Here is a 17,470-nt window from a genome sequence, read left to right as displayed (position 1 = left end):
CCATGTTCGAACTCAAAATGAATATTCATGAATATGAATTTGGAGACACAGGTAGGCTAAGACTGACAAACATTAGAACTGCTTCACCATATTAGCTTATAAAACTTAATCTTAACATAGTTATTCATGCGCAACACATTTTTCTCCTAGTTTATAGCTTTGTTTATGTCTTTTCTTCTCATTTTTTGCTAAAGGCGTTAATATTGTCACTCGTCACCTCGGGCAAAGTATTTACTTTGAAAAGCATCACCGGAAGTTGTTTAGGTATTGTCTTTAGCATGATAATCAAACTTTTCTCCGCTTAACTGGAAGGACCTGAAGCAGCAGGATGGTAGGTGGGTTTTCCCTGGACCGTAACTGAGACACTCGCTGACGTGGAGACATGGTAGGTGTCCCAAACAAAGTTTTTATCACGTCGCAATTAAAAAATGTGTGATTAGCAGAACTTACTTGCCACCCTGTTATACTTTAATGGCACTTAGTAAAAAGTACGGTAAACTCTCACAGCTCAAAATAAACAAAGGACCAATATATACATTGAACCTTCATAATAAGCATTTAATCTGAAAGGACTAAACAAACTCAACGTGTTAGAATGTATTTTAGTCGTTCATCTGTCGTGCGATCAGTGAGAAATCATCGATGTGAAAGAAAATTTAGGCAGGCATGCATGCAAAATGTGGTATGGGAGAACAGACACACCCACTCCCTTACTAAAGCCAGAACGTGATTTAAAGCTGCAGAGGAGCATCCTCCACCCCAGCTGATGCACAGTGTTGACCCCGTTCGTTTTTATTGTCTCTTATTAACCAGCCTCTGAGGTTGGACATCCAACGGAGGCTGACAGCTCGTTCAGAAAGAGTGAAGAGCGCGGACCTGCACCCCACTGAGCCGTGGATGGTGCTCAGCCTCTACACTGGCACTGTTGTCGTCTGGAACCATGAAACACAGGTGTCTATGAACCACTTCCGTCATTTCACACTCACTCTGTCCTAATTTTATTCCAACATTTCACTCAAAAATGCTATTTTCAGTAAAACAAATGCCTTGCAAAAGGATTCACTTGTCGCCCAAAGTTCAAATTTCCAGTCTTGACACAAATTTCCAATTGGACTTGAGTCTAGACTTTAGATAGGCTGTTCTCCCAAATAAATAAGCATTGACCTAATCTATTTTATTGTAGCTCTGGCTGTGTATTTAGGGTCCCTCTCCTGCCGGTTGGTGATCTTTGGCCTTAGTCTTGTTTCTTATTTCTGCATCCAACAAGTCTATTTCTCTATATTTAGTGCCAACCAAATACAGATTTGGTTGATTTTCACAGAACAGCTTCATTTACATACAGGTGGACTCTATTTAGCATTGAGATCTTTCATAAACGTAGTTGGTTGCACTGAATTTTATACTGGGGTGTCAGAGTAAAGGGAACTGAATATAAATACATGCCATAGTTTTCAGATTTTTTAAATATTTAAGACAGTAAATGAAAATCTGTATCATTTTCTCAGTATCTTTTGGGCTTTCACATCAAATCAGAATCAGAACTACTTTATGGATCCCCAAGTGAAAATTACGTATTTGTTGACAGTTACTCAAATTCAAGAGTTTTAAAATATTACAAAATACAACTACAGGCACACATGTTAAAAAGATTAACTATATGGAAAATGCCAAATTACAGGCAATTTAATTAACCTAAATATAGATAATATAAAGATAAAATAAGTATGTACATGGAATATTGAAATATTTGTCCATAGTACATCCCTTCAAAAAATCCTTACAATGATAAATTTTGCAAAGGGTCTGTGGCATGAACTCTTTAGTAATACTGTCATACTGTCTGACCTTCCTTCTCTGTTCCTAGGCAATTGTTAAATCCTTTGAGCTGTGCGGTCTGCCTGTTAGAGTGGCCAAGTTTGTAGCCAGGAAACACTGGATCATTACTGGAGCAGTAAGTTGTTTCTGGATAAAAGTTTGTGTGCACATTTTTCTACGACTCTAATTTGGCAGAACAAAAGCAGCTATTCTGGTGCTGTGGACTGAATTGGGATCATGGTTTGATAAATCTGTTCGCTTGCCCACAGGATGACATGCAGATCCGTGTGTTCAACTACAACACGCTAGACAGGGTCTTCATGTTTGAAGCCCACTGTGACTACATCCGCTGCGTCGCTGTGCACCCCACGCAGCCCTTTGTCCTCACCAGCAGCGGTAGGAAATGCCTACCTAGAGTCATGCAAAATACAGTCGTCCAAAGGCAACATGTAAACATTTATTGAGTTGTCTGATGAGCGGTGTGTGTTTCCAGATGACATGCTGATCAAACTGTGGGACTGGGACAGAAAGTGGACGTGCTGTCAAGTGTTTGAGGGACACGCACACTATGTCATGCAGGTCGTCTTCAACCCTAAAGACAACAACCAGTTTGCCAGTGCCTCTCTAGACAGAACCATTAAGGTACACAACAGACAGACATGGGTGATCACATACTAATGCTATACTACAACTATACTTCTGTAATACTAATGCTACAACTCATCTTGCTGTACCGTAGGTGTGGCAGTTGGGCTCCAAGTCTCCCAATTTCACTCTTGAAGGTCACGAGAAAGGAGTGAACTGCATTGATTACTATAATGGAGGAGACAAGCCCTACCTTATATCAGGAGCAGATGATAATCTTGTGAAGATCTGGGATTATCAGGTAATCCAACACACACTGGATGCATATAAACATGGATCCTCAGGTAGTACACCTAAAAAAAGAGCAGCTATTATAAGATTAACAGCAAGTATGATAAAAAAAAAAAGTTTATTCAGCTTCAAATAAAATCTATATTAAACCAGTGCTACAAAAGGCATCAATCTTTTGACCAAGAGCAAAAGTGTCTCAAGCCCATTTTTAAAGTATATTTTTATTGAGATCCAGCTGTGTTTATATTAGTTGACTAACATTCCTCTTTGGTGCTTTTTTTTTTTTTAAAGCAACATATTCTGCAGGTGGTTTGTATTAATACCACAAGGTAAAGCCTTAATCTCTTCTGATTTTATTTACCAGAACAAAACGTGTGTTCAGACCCTGGAGAGTCATGTGCAGAATGTGACCTGTGTCTGCTTCCACCCTGAACTGCCTGTCATTCTCACAGGATCTGAGGATGGTGAGTAAAACCTGTCTCTTATTACATGGTCCCAAAGAGAACACTAACCTGGTTCCACTTTACCACTTTGACACATTCACAGGCACTGTCAGAGTTTGGCACTCCAACACCTACAGACTTGAAAACACACTTAATTACGGGATGGAACGAGTGTGGTGTATATGTGGGCAATCTGGCTCCAACAATATAGCTCTGGGCTATGATGAAGGCAGCATCATCATTAAGGTTTGTCCACCGTCAGAGCTTTAAATGAGTGCACTATTACATTTTCATGAACATATATTTATATTTATCCCTCACCTTGTTTCAGCTGGGTCGGGAGGAGCCGGCCATGTCCATGGACTCCAGTGGGAAAATCATGTGGGCCCGTCACTCTGAGGTGCAGCAGGCCAACCTGAAGACGCTGGGAGAGTCGGAGATTCAGGACGGAGAGAAGCTCCCACTTGGTGCCAAAGACATAGGCAGCTGTGAGATTTACCCACAAACCATTCAACACAGCCCCAATGGCAGGTGAGCCATTGCAGAGTGGGAATTTGACAAAAGCAGTCATCATATGTGACCCAACCAGGAGACTTTTTAAATTTGACATTAAGTGTTATCATCTTCATTTCGCATGGAAAGGCAAGCTTGTGTAAACTGGAATGCTTGACATTAGTGTTTGTAGAGTAATCGCTGTGTCTATACATGTTAATGGTTTGAGTGAAACCTCATATCTATTATTGTTATAGTCAATTTCATTATAACAAAAGCTGATAGGTATTCTGTCTGAGATTTCTAAATGGATATTTTATGTGGTGTGTGTTTCATTCTGGCAGATTTGTAGTGGTGTGCGGAGATGGGGAATATATCATCTACACTGCGATGGCCTTGAGGAACAAAAGCTTTGGCTCTGCTCAGGAGTTTGTCTGGGCACACGACTCCTCACAGTAAGTCCTATCAATTAAAGGAAGTCTTTTATTGTTAAGCATTTAAAAATATATATTTGTTCCCTTTCTAATATATAAAATTATATTAATTATATAAATATTGTAAAAGAAAGGAAACTTATGAATAAAGTTTGTACTTTTTCTTAGTTATAGCTCCTATGCCGTTTCCACTGTTGTTGAAAAGTTTAATCACTGAAATCTCTAAACTGACCTTTTCGTATTTTTCAGAATTAAAACTTTGGATTTCAGAGGAAGTAATGAAAATGAATAACTTTAGTTGCCTTTTTAAAGATGTCAGAACTGTACCACAGATAATAAACAGATAATATTACCATTAGATGTTTGCGTTAAAACAAGGTTTGACTTCCTGTTTATACTTTCTGTTTGAGTGACGTCCTGGTGTGAAGTCATTAAAACATCCTATTGATATTAGCCTTGTTATACACCATGATTTTACTATCTGAGCTTTTCTTAATTATACCCAGTTGAAGAGGTTCAGTGAGGTCTGAATGGATCATTAGGAAGATCGAAATGGCAGTTTTTGAAAAATGTTGAGGCTCCCTTTAGCTCTTCTCTCATCCAACTCACTGGGTTTAAATTGTCCACAGTTCTGTCCCAACAGCATAAAACCAGTATTTAAAATTACATGCCATTTTTGTTTCTATGCAGGTATGCCACGAGGGAGGGCAACAGCGTGGTGAAAATATTTAAAAACTTTAAAGAGAAGAAGACTTTCAACCCTGATTTTGGGGCTGATGGTATGTTTCTTTTTCCATTTAAATCACTTTTTTCTACATTCAAATAGTAAAATGAACTGAATCTATGTGCTACTGTACTGACCAATCAAAGTGCTTTATCTGTGTTTAAAAGTATAAACATACTTATGTTTTTTTAAAATGTGGTGCCTTTAAAGGTCACCACATTTGTGAGAAAATTTCCTTGCAAATATGGCAAAAAAATTATCTTCCACATTTCCCTACTTTAATTGATATGTTAATTTTTATTCCTTCCCATCAGGCATTTTTGGTGGCTTCTTACTGGGAGTGAGGTCAACCAGCGGACTGGCTTTCTATGACTGGGAAAGCTCCAGTTTGATCCGCCGTGTTGAGATCCTGCCTAAGCATGTCTGTCACATTCTCCTTAGTGCTAGTCCGAATGCTATAACTGCAGCTTTTTCATAAGCCTTTCATTGGTGCCTGCAGATGTTCTGGTCTGACTCTGGGGAGCTGGTGTGTATTGCTACAGAAGAGTCCTTCTTTGTGTTGCGCTACCTGACAGAGCGAGTGTCAGCAGCACAGGAGTCTAAAGAAACGCTGACAGAGGATGGGATAGAAGATGCTTTTGAGGTCAGAGCTGTTTCTGGTGGTTTGTTGTGAAATTGTATCATAAAATGCTGATATAAAAGAGAAAACTTCATTGCTTTTCCTTTCAGTTTTCATTTCATGGCTTCTGTTTGTTGTGGTTCTTCTGTTTCCCAGGTACTGGGTGAGGTCCAGGAGGTTGTAAAGACAGGTCTGTGGGTCGGAGACTGCTTCATCTATACCAGCTCCATGAACAGACTCAACTACTATGTTGGAGGAGAGATCATAACTATTGCTCACCTGGACAGGTATCATATTTTCATTTGCTTTTATAGGCTAACGAAATAAAAAGTGCATTAGCATGCCATTCATTGTAAAAACTCTGAGTAGGACCATGTATCTGCTGGGCTACATCCCAAAAGACGATCGACTCTATCTAGGAGACAAGGAGCTCAACATCATCAGTTACTCCCTGCTGCTGTCTGTGCTGGAATATGAGACAGCTGTCATGAGGAAAGATTTCACCACGGCTGACAGGGTCCTTCCCACAATACCAATGGAGCAGAGGACCAGGGTCGCCCACTTCCTGGAGAAACAGGTATCCCTGTCCTTCCAGCTTTTGACGTTTACTGCCAACCTAGTAATGTTGTACTTCCATCTAAGATTTAGAAAAGACAAGGAAGCCAGATGCAGTCAGACCTCTGGTTAAAATGTTTTGTTTTATTCACAATGGCAAGGTCCTTATACTCGCCTCACATTTAACTGTGGCCATATGAGAGCTGTGTTTCAGTGTTAATGAAGAAAAAATATATTTTTTTTTCATGTATTGTCTTTTGTTGTGTAGGGGTTCAGACAGCAGGCGCTGGCTGTGTCCACTGACCTGGATCACAAGTTTGAGCTTGCTCTGCAGCTGGGGGAGCTGAGGATGGCGCATGAACTTGCACTGGAGGCAGAGGTCAGAGAAAGCCTCATGCTAGTGTATGTTGATGTATGGCTGCAGTTAGGCACCGCTTTAAAATCTTGATAAGAGAGAACAAAATTCAACCAGAATTTGTAAACCTGGTTTTAGATTTGTCTGACCAGTCATTTTTCTTCTAAAAAAAATCTTTTGATAATGGTAATCTGAAAAATCTATATTAATTTAAGCCTGTACAGATTTTGTTTAAAGGTGATCTTAGTTGAACGTGTTAGGATAGGTCTATGTGCTATATAAAATATGCTCATTACATTTTTTGCACAACATCATTGTTAGCTAATGAGATTTTAGTCTGGTCAATTCCATTTGGACCCCTTTCAAAATGAGCTGCTTCAAGGCTTCTTGTCACTTTAAATCCAAATAAGCTGCTGGTGGAAGAGCTCTCCCAAATCAGCATTCACACTCACTTGAAAATGGCTGCAAACAGATGAGCAATTATACAATCGTACATCTTTGAAAAGCATTAGTAGAACTTCTTGCTTGCACAACCAGTAAGAATGCAGCAAGTGGCATCTGGATAGTAAGTCCACAACAAAACGCTTGCCTTTTCCAGCAGCCATTGTACAGCGCATACAGTGGTGAAACTAGTTGATCAAATGTGCTTTTGCTCTACTGGGGTTGCTAGGTAACGGGCTGGGCTCCACTGAGGTTGCTAGGTTAGGGGCACTGCCTGCTGATTTGTGACATTACATTCAAAAGGTTTTTGAAATGGCTCATTTTCTAGTCACAACATTAACTTATTGTAAAAATATATATATATTAAAATTTAAAAAGGCAGGGTGGTTTTTTTTTAAGTGCTTGGGAAGTACCCAGACAGAAGTACAAAAACGTGTAAAATGTGAATTTTGCCACATCTGTGTACTCTCTGAGAGAAAGAGAGTTATTATTTAGGTTCAAGGTGGTCAACAATCTTTTCTGTTGTCTCTTTGACTCCTCTGGGGCTTCAGTCTGAGCATAAATGGAAGCAGTTGGCCGAAGTCGCCTCTACAAAGGGGCAGTTCAGCTTGGCTCAGGAATGCCTGCACCAAGCTCAGGATTACGGTGGATTACTTCTGCTGGCAACAGCCTCAGGCAGCGCAGACATGGTAGGGAAACTGGCTGAGGGAGCGGAGAAGGATGGGAAGACCAACGTGGCTTTCCTCACCTACTTCATGCAAGGAAGGTTGGTGTTTCTGGAACAGTTTGTCCTGTTTTTGTTGTTTTTAACATTTGGTGTGTTGTTACTCTTATATTTTGTTTTGCCAGAACTGACAAATGTTTGGAGCTGCTTATTAAAACTGATCGATTGCCAGAGGCTGCTTTCCTGGCAAGAACATACATGCCCAGTCAAGTCTCAAGGTAAAGGTGTTTCTAATCGGTTTTCCCCATGTTGTTGAATGGCTAACTTCCAAACCCTGTTTCTGCAGAACTCCTGCATAAACTACTTTGTAATTGTCACTTTTAATTTCCCAAGGTCAGAGTGCAAATAAAGTTGAAAAGCTCTCCTGTTCCTTAAGGTTTACTCATGCGAGCTGGGTCTGTCTCTCTTCCTCCAGGGTGGTGAAGCTGTGGAAGGAGAACATGTCCAAGGTTAACCAGAAAGCAGCAGACGCACTGGCTGACCCAGATCAGTACAGCAACCTGTTCCCTGGCCTCCAGCAAACTCTGCTGGCTGAGCAGTACCTGAAGGAGACTCATGTTGGGGTCAGACCTGCTGCAGAATACCCCCTCGTCATGGTCAGTGGTCTGTTTTAAGCTCAAACATTGTCAGAAAAAAACTTTAAAATGAGACACGTAGGCTTTAACTGGAGAAGTTTTAGTACTGCTGCTTCAGAATGGTAAGGTTTTTGGTTCTAGGTTCTCTTACTTCATCCATGAGTTATTCCTCTTAAGTCCAAAGCAGCCAACTTAGGTTAGGTTAACTGTTTTATTTAATCCAAGTAGGAAGCATGTTTTTTTGTCCACCTTGCACCCAATGACTGTGGAGATGCACTTAAACAGGTGTAGAAAAGGGATTGATGGATTTCTAGAAATAAATTTTGCTTGTTTTTTTTCTGTTCTCAAGTCAAACAAGGACCGTGATGTTCTGGAGGAGTCCAAAGGTTTTATCACCAAAGGAAAGATTACTGAGCCAGGGGTGAGGAGAAAACTCTGTGCATCTTTGCAGTGTCTTTTAGACACTAACCAGGTAATCTGCGGATAGATCTTTAGGCTACATTTGCAACTCTTGTTTATGTGTAAATTGAGTTTGTGATTGGAACAGATTGTAATAAACTGTTTGTGAGGACTGAATTTCCTTTTATATATTGAAAGAAATCACAATAGTATCTTTTATATTGTAACTGTTTTGCTGTTGTAACCAAGTTTTTCAAGCATGAACTCAAATAGCTCTTGACTGACAACAAAGCAATAGCTGTTAAAGCAGTGGTCCCCAAAGTCGATCCTCGAGGGCCGGCATCCTGCATGTTTTAGTTGTCTCCCTGGTTTAACACACCTGGATCAAATAATGGCCCCTTAGAAGGAAAAGAAGAACATTGACATGCTGAAAAGATTGTTACTACCACACAGGGAGAAAACTATAACATGCAGGATGCTGGCCCTCGAGGACCAACTTTGGGCACCCCGTGTTAAAGAAAACACCTGACCTCTGTGCAATCATCACCACCTAGTGGCCATCCATGGTATTTCAGGATCTGTTACAGGGATTCCTGTAAATGCCTATTGTTCCAAATGGAAAAAAATATATAATAATCGTTTTCACAAAGTTGTGTAGGAGCCATGATTTCATTGAGAGAAGTTATACAGGAGTATTTTAACTGTTGTGTGATGTTTGTTTTGCAGGAGGCAGAGGGAAGCATGAATGAAAGCCCTGCTGTTGCTTCAGAAGCAACGGTAATGGAAGAACCCATTCCAATAAAACATGAGCCTCCTGCTGATCCTGTTCCAGTGACAGAGAAAATATTTAGTTTTCCAGAGGAAGCTCCTCTGTCTGTCTTTGCCACTAAAGACCATGTTGAGCCAAACCAAGCACAGTCTGAGTGTCGAGTTAAAGGGGAAAACATTATGAAATCAGAGACTTTACTTATTGCAGAGGAACGCTTGATCCAGAAACCCTGCACTGAGGTTCCTGCCAAAGACTCGGAGGCCGTACAGTCCAGTCCAGTGGAAGGCGTACGTTTATCTGATGAGGTGGCTGATCAGGGCGTAGCTTCAGCAGCTGAAGCTCAGCCAGCTATCACGGTATCTGAAGAGGAAGAAACACAAACAGCAGATGATGTGCTAATTAGCACGGATCTAAAAGCCAATTCTGTAATTGCATCAGAATCTGCAGCATTAGAGGAAACATCCAGGCCTGATCAACAGGAAACAGACACCATTCCTTTGGTTGCTATAGCAACAGAAGAAACTCCAATTGCGAAGCTACCTGTAGCAGTAGAGGAGCTCGTCTCTTTAGAACCAACAGAACGTTCCCTGCTGGATGTTCTATCAGGCACAGGCCAGGCTTTTTCAGATCTGATCCTCTATTCATCGCTAGACTCAGATGAAGATGCATCAGCGGCGTTGAAGCCTGTCGCTGTGTGGGAGGAGGAGCAAGAACAAGAGGAGAAAACTGCAGAACCCCCAGCAGAGACGGAGGATGGGTCGGAAGTGGGCAGTCTTCCTGAGGCTGAACCAGAAGGATCACACGACACAGCAGAGGCGAACGTGGCAGAGCAGGAAGCAGGCTCTGAAGGATCACAGGACCTATCAGAAGAACTCGAGGAAACAATCAACCATGAGGTAAACTGTGGGTTTATTTATTAGAAATTAAATTAGGGGAATTTCAGTAAGGTCCTTACTGTAACCTAACATTTCTCTTATCATTTTCTAGGACCTTGATGATCTGGATCTGGACAGTTTTGAACTGGAGGACATCGACACATTAGACATGAATCTGCTGGATGAATAGTGGAAGCAACATTATTCTGGACATTTTCTCGAGACCAAATAACTAGAACTACTTAATGTTAAAAGTAAAATTTTTAAAGCAAACCAACCAAAGTGTTCTTTTACTTAAAAGGAGCTAAAATATGGGTCAAATACAGACTAATTCTATATTTTAAAGGCTAAGGGGAAAGCTGGAAAATTCAGGGCTGCATCTTAATGTAGTTAGAACTCTTACCTCTTCTTCTCAGACATTACTGTTGATCAGTGTTATGAACAACTTAACAGGCAGGACAGTTTTAACTTAGTACAAAATGTGTTCAGAAATGTTAAAAAAGCATAATTCACTTCTGCCTCTTAATGTTTGGGTTTGAAAACACATTTACACCTCAAAGCCAAAATGTACCAAAATAATTTGTTATAAACAAAGAACAGTATTGATGTTATTTCTACCTTTCAGTTACTAGTTTTATTGCTTGTCTGTTTTTTCAATAAAACAAATGGATGTCAAAGTGTTTCTGGACTGGAAAGATGATTTTAATAAACTTTTCCTCATGAATTTCTCTTTATTTTCCAGGATAGCTTGAGGTTACTATAACATAATATTTATCGTATGTTGCTCATTTTAATTCCAGTGATGAAAATGAAATACATATATGAACATATATGCAAATATAACAAAGTTTTGGAGTTGAGTCCTTAGATCGAAGCTTTCCTTTCAGTGAAGATGGACCCAGGGAGGCAAAGAACAGTAGCAGTCATGTTTCATGTGGAACATAACTTCAGCTCTGGCTTTTTGTAACATTTTACTTCTGAAGTAAAAGTTCAGGTTGTTACTAGGATGTTGGGACGTTAGGAAGCCGAGCCTTCAGCGGCTTTCTCTTCGTAGGCCTGCAGAGCCAGATCGATGTAGCCCGACCTCTGAGACTCCTTTAGAGAATAGATCTGCAGGGACAAAACACCACAGGACAGCATGACTAATAAACTCCAGTCCAGGTATATTGTTATTACAGCCAGGATGACCTTCTAGGATACACGTGCATTACAGTAAATCATAACATTACTTAAGAGTTCATTTCTGCCAGAAATTAATTTCTATAAGAAAAGTGTATTGATTCATTCCAAGCATTATTTTTTTTAAACGTTCGTCTTAACCGGTTTATGGTGGAAATATTTTGCAGTAGAGGATTTTGATCATGGCTTACAGCAAATACAAACTCCCAAGATCCATTTGTCAGTAAACTACAATGTTACATCATCTAACAGAAATATGATAGCTTACATAATCACAATGAAGAGTGAAGAATCAACAGTTGCAAAGTAGACACTCACATCCTCCTTGAGGAGGATAAATCACTAAAGGTCACTGCTGAATTAGTTGGCCGTTTACAATGTACTGTATTTAAGCATATCAATGGAAGGTTGAGTGGGAGGAAAAAGTTTAGTAGAATAGAAACACCTGTTATTGTCTCACAGTGGGAAAATGCTGGTGCAACAGCAGCACATTTTAAAGGCCTTCTACATCAACTGTTCACTGCAACACTTTCTCTTGTAAAAAAGATATAATAGTAGTTTGTCATCATCAGCGTATGAAAGTGTGTGTGAATGGAAATGAATGATTTTATGTAAAGCATCTTTGAGTGTCCTAATAATGCACTATATCTGTGATGCCATTTCATTTCATAAGCTACCTCAATAAACAGATACAATGACGACTAGTGGTCCTTATATGTAACCAAGTATATTTCTGCAGACAAACACTTCTGAGAATGATGTGGTGAGGAGGATAAGGAAGTGTAGCTCGTGTGTGGAATCTGCATCTCGGAGCGCCTTTATGACTTTGGGAGTGGCAACTCAAGGCCAGCATTCCTTATCCGTGTCTTTAAAGACAGGCGAGGATGGGAGGAAAGACAGACAGATGGTCAGAGAAGCAGGGAGACGAGGAGCGAGGGGGAGACGAGGAAGAGAAACAGAGGAGCTTATCTAAATGCTTCCTCTCAGCTGACAACTCCAACATAGTTGATGCCACCAAGGAGTAAAAAAAACAGAAAAGTTTTAAAAAAAGAATGTGCAATGTGAAGCAGAGTTCAAGAGCCACCGCACACAGACATGAGCTACGACTGCTGCCTTCATGTCGCTGAGCCACTCAAGTGTCAGAAGCATCTTAGCTGTACCTGTCGATGCTCCCCAAAATACCAACACGTGCTTTAATGGCCATAGTATCACAGTGTTTAACAGGCCTGACCTGAACCCTGCAGTCTGAACTATGGAAACCCAAGGAGTGGGTCCAGAATTTCCTGCAATTAGACCTCCAAAAACATAAAAAATAATGTATTCCTTAGCCCTACTAACGGAAATAATTTAACTTTTAAAAGCTATACTAACTTATCAGAATCCACCTGTACAAAGATACCATTTTGACCATCTTTAGTAATAAACAGTTCTGAGAAAAATAAATAAATGAAATATCTCATGGACTCTGGAAAAGTCCCCACCACTCTAATCGTAGAATAAAACCCAAACCTCTGACAGGAGGCCTTTGACGCAGCCCTGACATGAACTATTCCAACTCCTGCTTTAAATCTGAGATTTCACATCGCAAAGTCAGTGGTGGTGTGAAATGGAGAGCAGATATTTCTCATCCTGGCTGAGTTGTCCTCACCTTCAGTAGGTCAGTACCAGTGGCCTGTTGGCCGGCAGCTTCCTGAGCCGATTCACTGTGTGGATGGACCATATAGAACAGAGACACAAGGCTGATGGCATCTTGTAGCCTGCAGACACAAACCCAGACTGAAAACACTGCTACTCCCCCGCAGGTGCAATATCTACAGTCATATTCAATAAATTAGAATACATATCCTGACAAGTCTCATTTGCCAAATTTGAAGCATCTTTTGAAAATAACTTTTGAGCAGGTCTTAAATATACTTTTTATTAAGGCTGTGTGTCTATTTTTAATCAGTCTGATGTAATATTCTAATTACTTTTAAGGCTTTTTGAAACCATTATAAATTAAATTTAAGATCTGTATCCCAACAGAAATGTACAAAAGAAAATTCCATATTTTACATAGTAGTGCCAAGCTTTTATTCACACAAGGCAATGTATGGGTTGGCAACAGAAGTGAACCACTGCCAAAGATGAACGTTGTCTAGCCAACTGGTAATAAATTTAAACCTACCCATGCAAGATGCAAAAAAGAAAACCTAGTCAGCTAGGTTTGACATATTAGCAGCTAATTAGCAGTAGTCTCAATCACTTCACACCACAGAATGGAATGAATGCGACTTTAAATTGAAGACATTTTAAGATCTTAATTTTAGATAAATAAGTTAAGACTTTTCAACATGTGTGGATACCTTGTAATTTTAAATGTCATTTTTTCGTTAGCTGTAAATGGAAAATCATCATAACCAACAGAAATAAATGCTTTTATCCATCTTTGTGTAATTAATCTATATAACTTGCTTCACTTACAAAATAAAGTTCCTAAAATAAATTGAGTTTTCAATAATATTCTAATATATTGAATGGGTGTGTATTTATATTATTATTATTTATATTATATGAAAACCCCCACATGTCTCTCCTCAACATGTCCACTATAAGTCCGTCCACTCTGCGAGCGTTGACCAGGTACCAAGCCAGGCCTCCAAAGTGCCTGGTGGATCGCAGAAGATTGTATTTGCCGTTTTTTTCCAGGTCCTCATATGTGGCTTCATGCACCTACACAGAACAGGAAGTCAGTGAATATTGCTCGTGTTAGATCAGGAAAATTCTCTTCACATCAAACATTCATCTGTAAAAACCAAGATCCTGGAGAAGGTGCTTGGCTTGTCAGACCAATGGATACTTTTAATACTTTCTTGGTTCCAAATCATAGTGACCAACTCTTTAAAAGCATTTTGGTATTCTGGAGCGTTTAGCTGTGACTCAGCACTAAACCATGTGGTTAATAGATTGTTTATGGGCTATTCACAAGTTAAAAAAGGAGAAAAAAGTACTCTTTTTTTATGAAGGAATGCAAAAATAATATCTATCCATACTTCAGACTCTCTCTTGTTTATCTGTTAAAATAGAATTTCCTATTTTCCAGCTTTTGGTTTGTTTAGTTAGAATAAAGACCGGTGTAAACTTACTCTTATGTAATCTGCAGAATCTGGCTCAAACTGGACCAGACACAGGTTCAACACATCCTCATGACGGTCCTGGGAGAACACAGTCTGCAACAGAAAAAGATGTAACTTGATTAAAAAAAGGATTTGATGTCTGTTGCACACATGAAGAAATGTGCAAGCAGAAATTTGGAAAAGATTCACATGACATTATGGCCTCATGTATACTGACCACAAGATGTTTAGAAAACAAACTGAAATATTAAGATTTCTGACACAGTCTAGGAAAAGGATAATCAGAACTTCATACAGCAACAGAATTTGAAGGTTAAACTAGTCAAGCACAGAGAGCCAGAGGGGGAAAAAATACTTGGTTAAACTAATTAGGCTGCTGCCCACCTTCAGGTTCTCTTCTTTGAAGAGGACATGTGGCATCAGCTTCCGGCCCTGCTTGGGGAAATAGACCTGAACGAAACGATCTCTCTCCTCCCAAGTCGCCTTCCTAAGAGTCCCATCAGGCTCTCGTACAACTATGAACCTCTCCTGAACAAAGAGTAAAAAAGCAATCAAGAATTTGTTATGTGTCATTTGTACTTATTTTAACCCCACTTAGTAAAATATCCGCACAAAGAGGAAAAGTGAAGCGTGTACCCTGTGTGGGATGTTGTAGGTGATGTCAGTGAAAACATATTTGGCTGTGTCCATGCCATCCAGGATCTCATCCACAGCCAGGACGTCGTTGATGGGCTTCCTCTCTGGAAGTACGGGGGGCATCTGTAGCTGCTTCTTTGCTTCTTCTGTGGCAACCTGAATAGCCTGAAAGCACACACGGGGAATTAAAATGATGAAATTGATGAGGTGTGTGCGATACTGAGCTGTAATGTTTACCTGTTCCAGCTGGTCATCCGTCATAAGTTTATAGGTGGGCGGTTTCAGTTCTTGTTTAATGGGTCGGAAGACTTTCTGCAGGTCCAGTCCAGTTATCCTGCTGAGGACGTCCTGCACAGCTGCATCTGTGAACCGGGGCTTTGCACCAGCTCTTGGTGCTGTAGATTATAACAGATGATCACATTTTAAAATAAGGACTTAAAGAACCCAAAACAGCATTATAAGGTGTTTTAAGATATACATCTAGCTTCAATAGATTTAAACAATGTCTCACGTTCAGCCTCTTTACATTGAAATAAAATACAAATTTCGGAAAATAATTTTGCAAAGTGTTCATCTCTACAGATGGATAATCTCCCCACATTTAAATCCACTGTAGCCTGTAGAAGGGGTTAACGAAACAAGCTACAAGGTCAGCATTAAAAAAAATAACATTATTCAACCATAATAGCCGTATTAAATAATAAAAGGTACCATTTTCACTTGTTTCATCACAAAACGTTCTCGCGCTGCATCTGAGCAATGTTTTCTTGATCCTCTGTACATCTTTAACCCGATAAAAGCTCTGAAATAAGCAACGCGCTGTGCCGAGCGCCGCCATCTTTGTTATTACCTCATCCACGCAGCTGCGCAGTGACGTCTGGCTTGTCTCTGGGTGCGCACCATTTGTAGCCCGGGAGAGCAAGGCGGTGCAGATATAGTGATACATTGTCAAACGGCGCGTCAGCAGGGCCTAGATGCTTTGCTTAAATCAATCGGTGACGGCAGAGAATAGAATTGTATAGTTGTTTAGGTGCCATTGCGGTTTTCTTTCTTAAACAAACAATGAAGTCAACGTGTCTGCAGTATAAGGATATGTATTGGGATACATTTGGCTTTACAGCGGGAATGTAATAGGGCAAGAAAACTACCTGGTTCTTAGAAAACGAAACACTCCTCACGATAAATCTCAGGCTGTGAAATGCAGCGCGTGATCTTTGGAAAATGACTTTGTCGGCCTGCCACAGCAATACACAGATGAGCAGTGCCTCCTATGCATTGAATAGAAGGCACTTTTCTTCACTTAAAAAAAAACCCCGCCGCTTTCTTTCGAGCAGCACGTTTTTATATATATTATCGAAATGTGCGGCTCGATCCCGTGAAGTGAACGATTACTTCTGTTGCCATAGCGAGTAACCATGGAGCCGTAATTAGCGAAAACTTAAATTTGTTTGCCATCGTGAATGGAGCGAGCCAAAGTAAGTCATACTAGTGACACCTCACATGCCACTGACAGCATTTAAGCTTACCTTAGCATTTTTGCTTATTTTAACTCACACACCACAGTTTGCACACTGAATGAAGCAGTTTTTTGACAGTCAACATGATAGTTGTAACCCCCATCTTACTGGTAGCATCAACATGCTAGTGATAGTCCTCATGCTAACATTAGCCTTACAGCAATGAGCATTTTAGCTCATTTTTGATGTGTTGGTTAGGTTTAGCATACTGAATGGATTACGTCCACGTTAGCCAACATTCTTGTGATATTACAGATTCTAATGACTACATTTCTAATTTTAACTTATACTCTACTGTTTGCACACCGAATGAAATAGTTTTAAGTCAGTCAATATGATAGTTATGATGAGGGTTAGATATATCTTGAACATTCTCTGTAACCATGTGCCTCAAAACATGATGAACGAAAACTCCAACTTTGGCGCAGTTATCCACCTGGATCAGCCACGGGTTGATTGTTAGGAAAGATACCTTTTAGTCTGGAACAGAGAAGCTGTGGGAAATGTAGGTATTATCTGAAAAAAAGAAGGAAATCCCACATAATCACCAGATGGCACTGTGCTACCACATCTGACAGCATTTAAATGTCTGTCACCAGTATAACGTTTGCCTCCATGTAGAAGAGCAACAGAAGTCCCACATTCATTCGTACTATAAATTTAAATCAGAAACTGGCTGCCTTTACAATTTATCTTCTTTGCGTCTCGGCTCTGCCTAGCCTACACACATTCCTGACTCGCCATTACAGTGTGTTCTTGAATCGACTGATAATCTGTCTGGGTGAGAAGTCAAACACTGCTTGCGGGGAAGAAAAAAATAACACAAGCCAGACTTTTTATTTAGAGATAGGTCTTTGCAATTTTGTTTTTATTTAACTTTACCCCCTTTCCCTAAGTATGTATAAATGGTGCAGGAAAAAAACTAA

At 40.0% G+C, this 17,470-nt stretch overlaps 2 protein-coding genes across 2 annotated transcripts; one reads left to right on the top strand and one right to left on the bottom strand.

Moving 5' to 3' along the window:
- Nucleotides 1-269: 269 nt before the first annotated feature.
- On the top strand, nucleotides 270-10,778 carry LOC116707850 (coatomer subunit beta'). Its single transcript, XM_032545509.1, has 22 exons — nucleotides 270-385; nucleotides 814-951; nucleotides 1,865-1,951; nucleotides 2,085-2,211; nucleotides 2,309-2,457; nucleotides 2,555-2,701; nucleotides 3,056-3,155; nucleotides 3,238-3,380; nucleotides 3,466-3,665; nucleotides 3,971-4,081; nucleotides 4,751-4,839; nucleotides 5,099-5,205; nucleotides 5,284-5,427; nucleotides 5,560-5,690; nucleotides 5,773-5,980; nucleotides 6,227-6,337; nucleotides 7,306-7,520; nucleotides 7,604-7,696; nucleotides 7,894-8,074; nucleotides 8,403-8,474; nucleotides 9,179-10,117; nucleotides 10,209-10,778. Exons 1-22 carry the CDS (start codon nucleotides 383-385, stop codon nucleotides 10,284-10,286), a joined length of 3,573 nt encoding a protein of 1,190 aa, XP_032401400.1. The 5' UTR covers nucleotides 270-382; the 3' UTR covers nucleotides 10,287-10,778.
- A 29-nt stretch (nucleotides 10,779-10,807) lies between these two features.
- Nucleotides 10,808-15,891, bottom strand: mrps22 (mitochondrial ribosomal protein S22). Its single transcript, XM_032545510.1, has 8 exons — nucleotides 15,739-15,891; nucleotides 15,265-15,422; nucleotides 15,028-15,192; nucleotides 14,776-14,919; nucleotides 14,401-14,484; nucleotides 13,842-13,987; nucleotides 12,924-13,032; nucleotides 10,808-11,206 (listed from the first exon to the last, which is right to left on the bottom strand). Exons 1-8 carry the CDS (start codon nucleotides 15,863-15,865, stop codon nucleotides 11,114-11,116), a joined length of 1,026 nt encoding a protein of 341 aa, XP_032401401.1. The 5' UTR covers nucleotides 15,866-15,891; the 3' UTR covers nucleotides 10,808-11,113.
- Between the last annotated feature and the right edge of the window lie 1,579 nt (nucleotides 15,892-17,470).

Source organism: Xiphophorus hellerii, chromosome 18 (assembly GCF_003331165.1).
Source record: "Xiphophorus hellerii strain 12219 chromosome 18, Xiphophorus_hellerii-4.1, whole genome shotgun sequence".
Lineage (NCBI taxonomy): Eukaryota > Metazoa > Chordata > Actinopteri > Cyprinodontiformes > Poeciliidae > Xiphophorus > Xiphophorus hellerii.
Note: the sequence above shows the minus strand (reverse complement) of the source record. Positions and strands in the feature narration are given on the sequence as shown.

Bases quoted from the DNA above. Each gene is read 5' to 3' on its own strand.
- LOC116707850 (XM_032545509.1), top strand. The intron at 4,840-5,098 runs GTATGTTTCTTT...CCTTCCCATCAG, and splicing joins CCCTGATTTTGGGGCTGATG to GCATTTTTGGTGGCTTCTTA. The intron at 10,118-10,208 runs GTAAACTGTGGG...ATCATTTTCTAG, and splicing joins AGGAAACAATCAACCATGAG to GACCTTGATGATCTGGATCT.
- mrps22 (XM_032545510.1), bottom strand. From the start codon at position 15,865: ATGGCGGCGCTCGGCACAGCGCGTTGCTTATTTCAGAGCTTTTATCGG. The intron at 15,193-15,264 runs GTAAACATTACA...GTGTGCTTTCAG, and splicing joins CGGATGACCAGCTGGAACAG to GCTATTCAGGTTGCCACAGA. The intron at 13,988-14,400 runs GTAAGTTTACAC...TGTTCTGTGTAG, and splicing joins ATTCTGCAGATTACATAAGA to GTGCATGAAGCCACATATGA.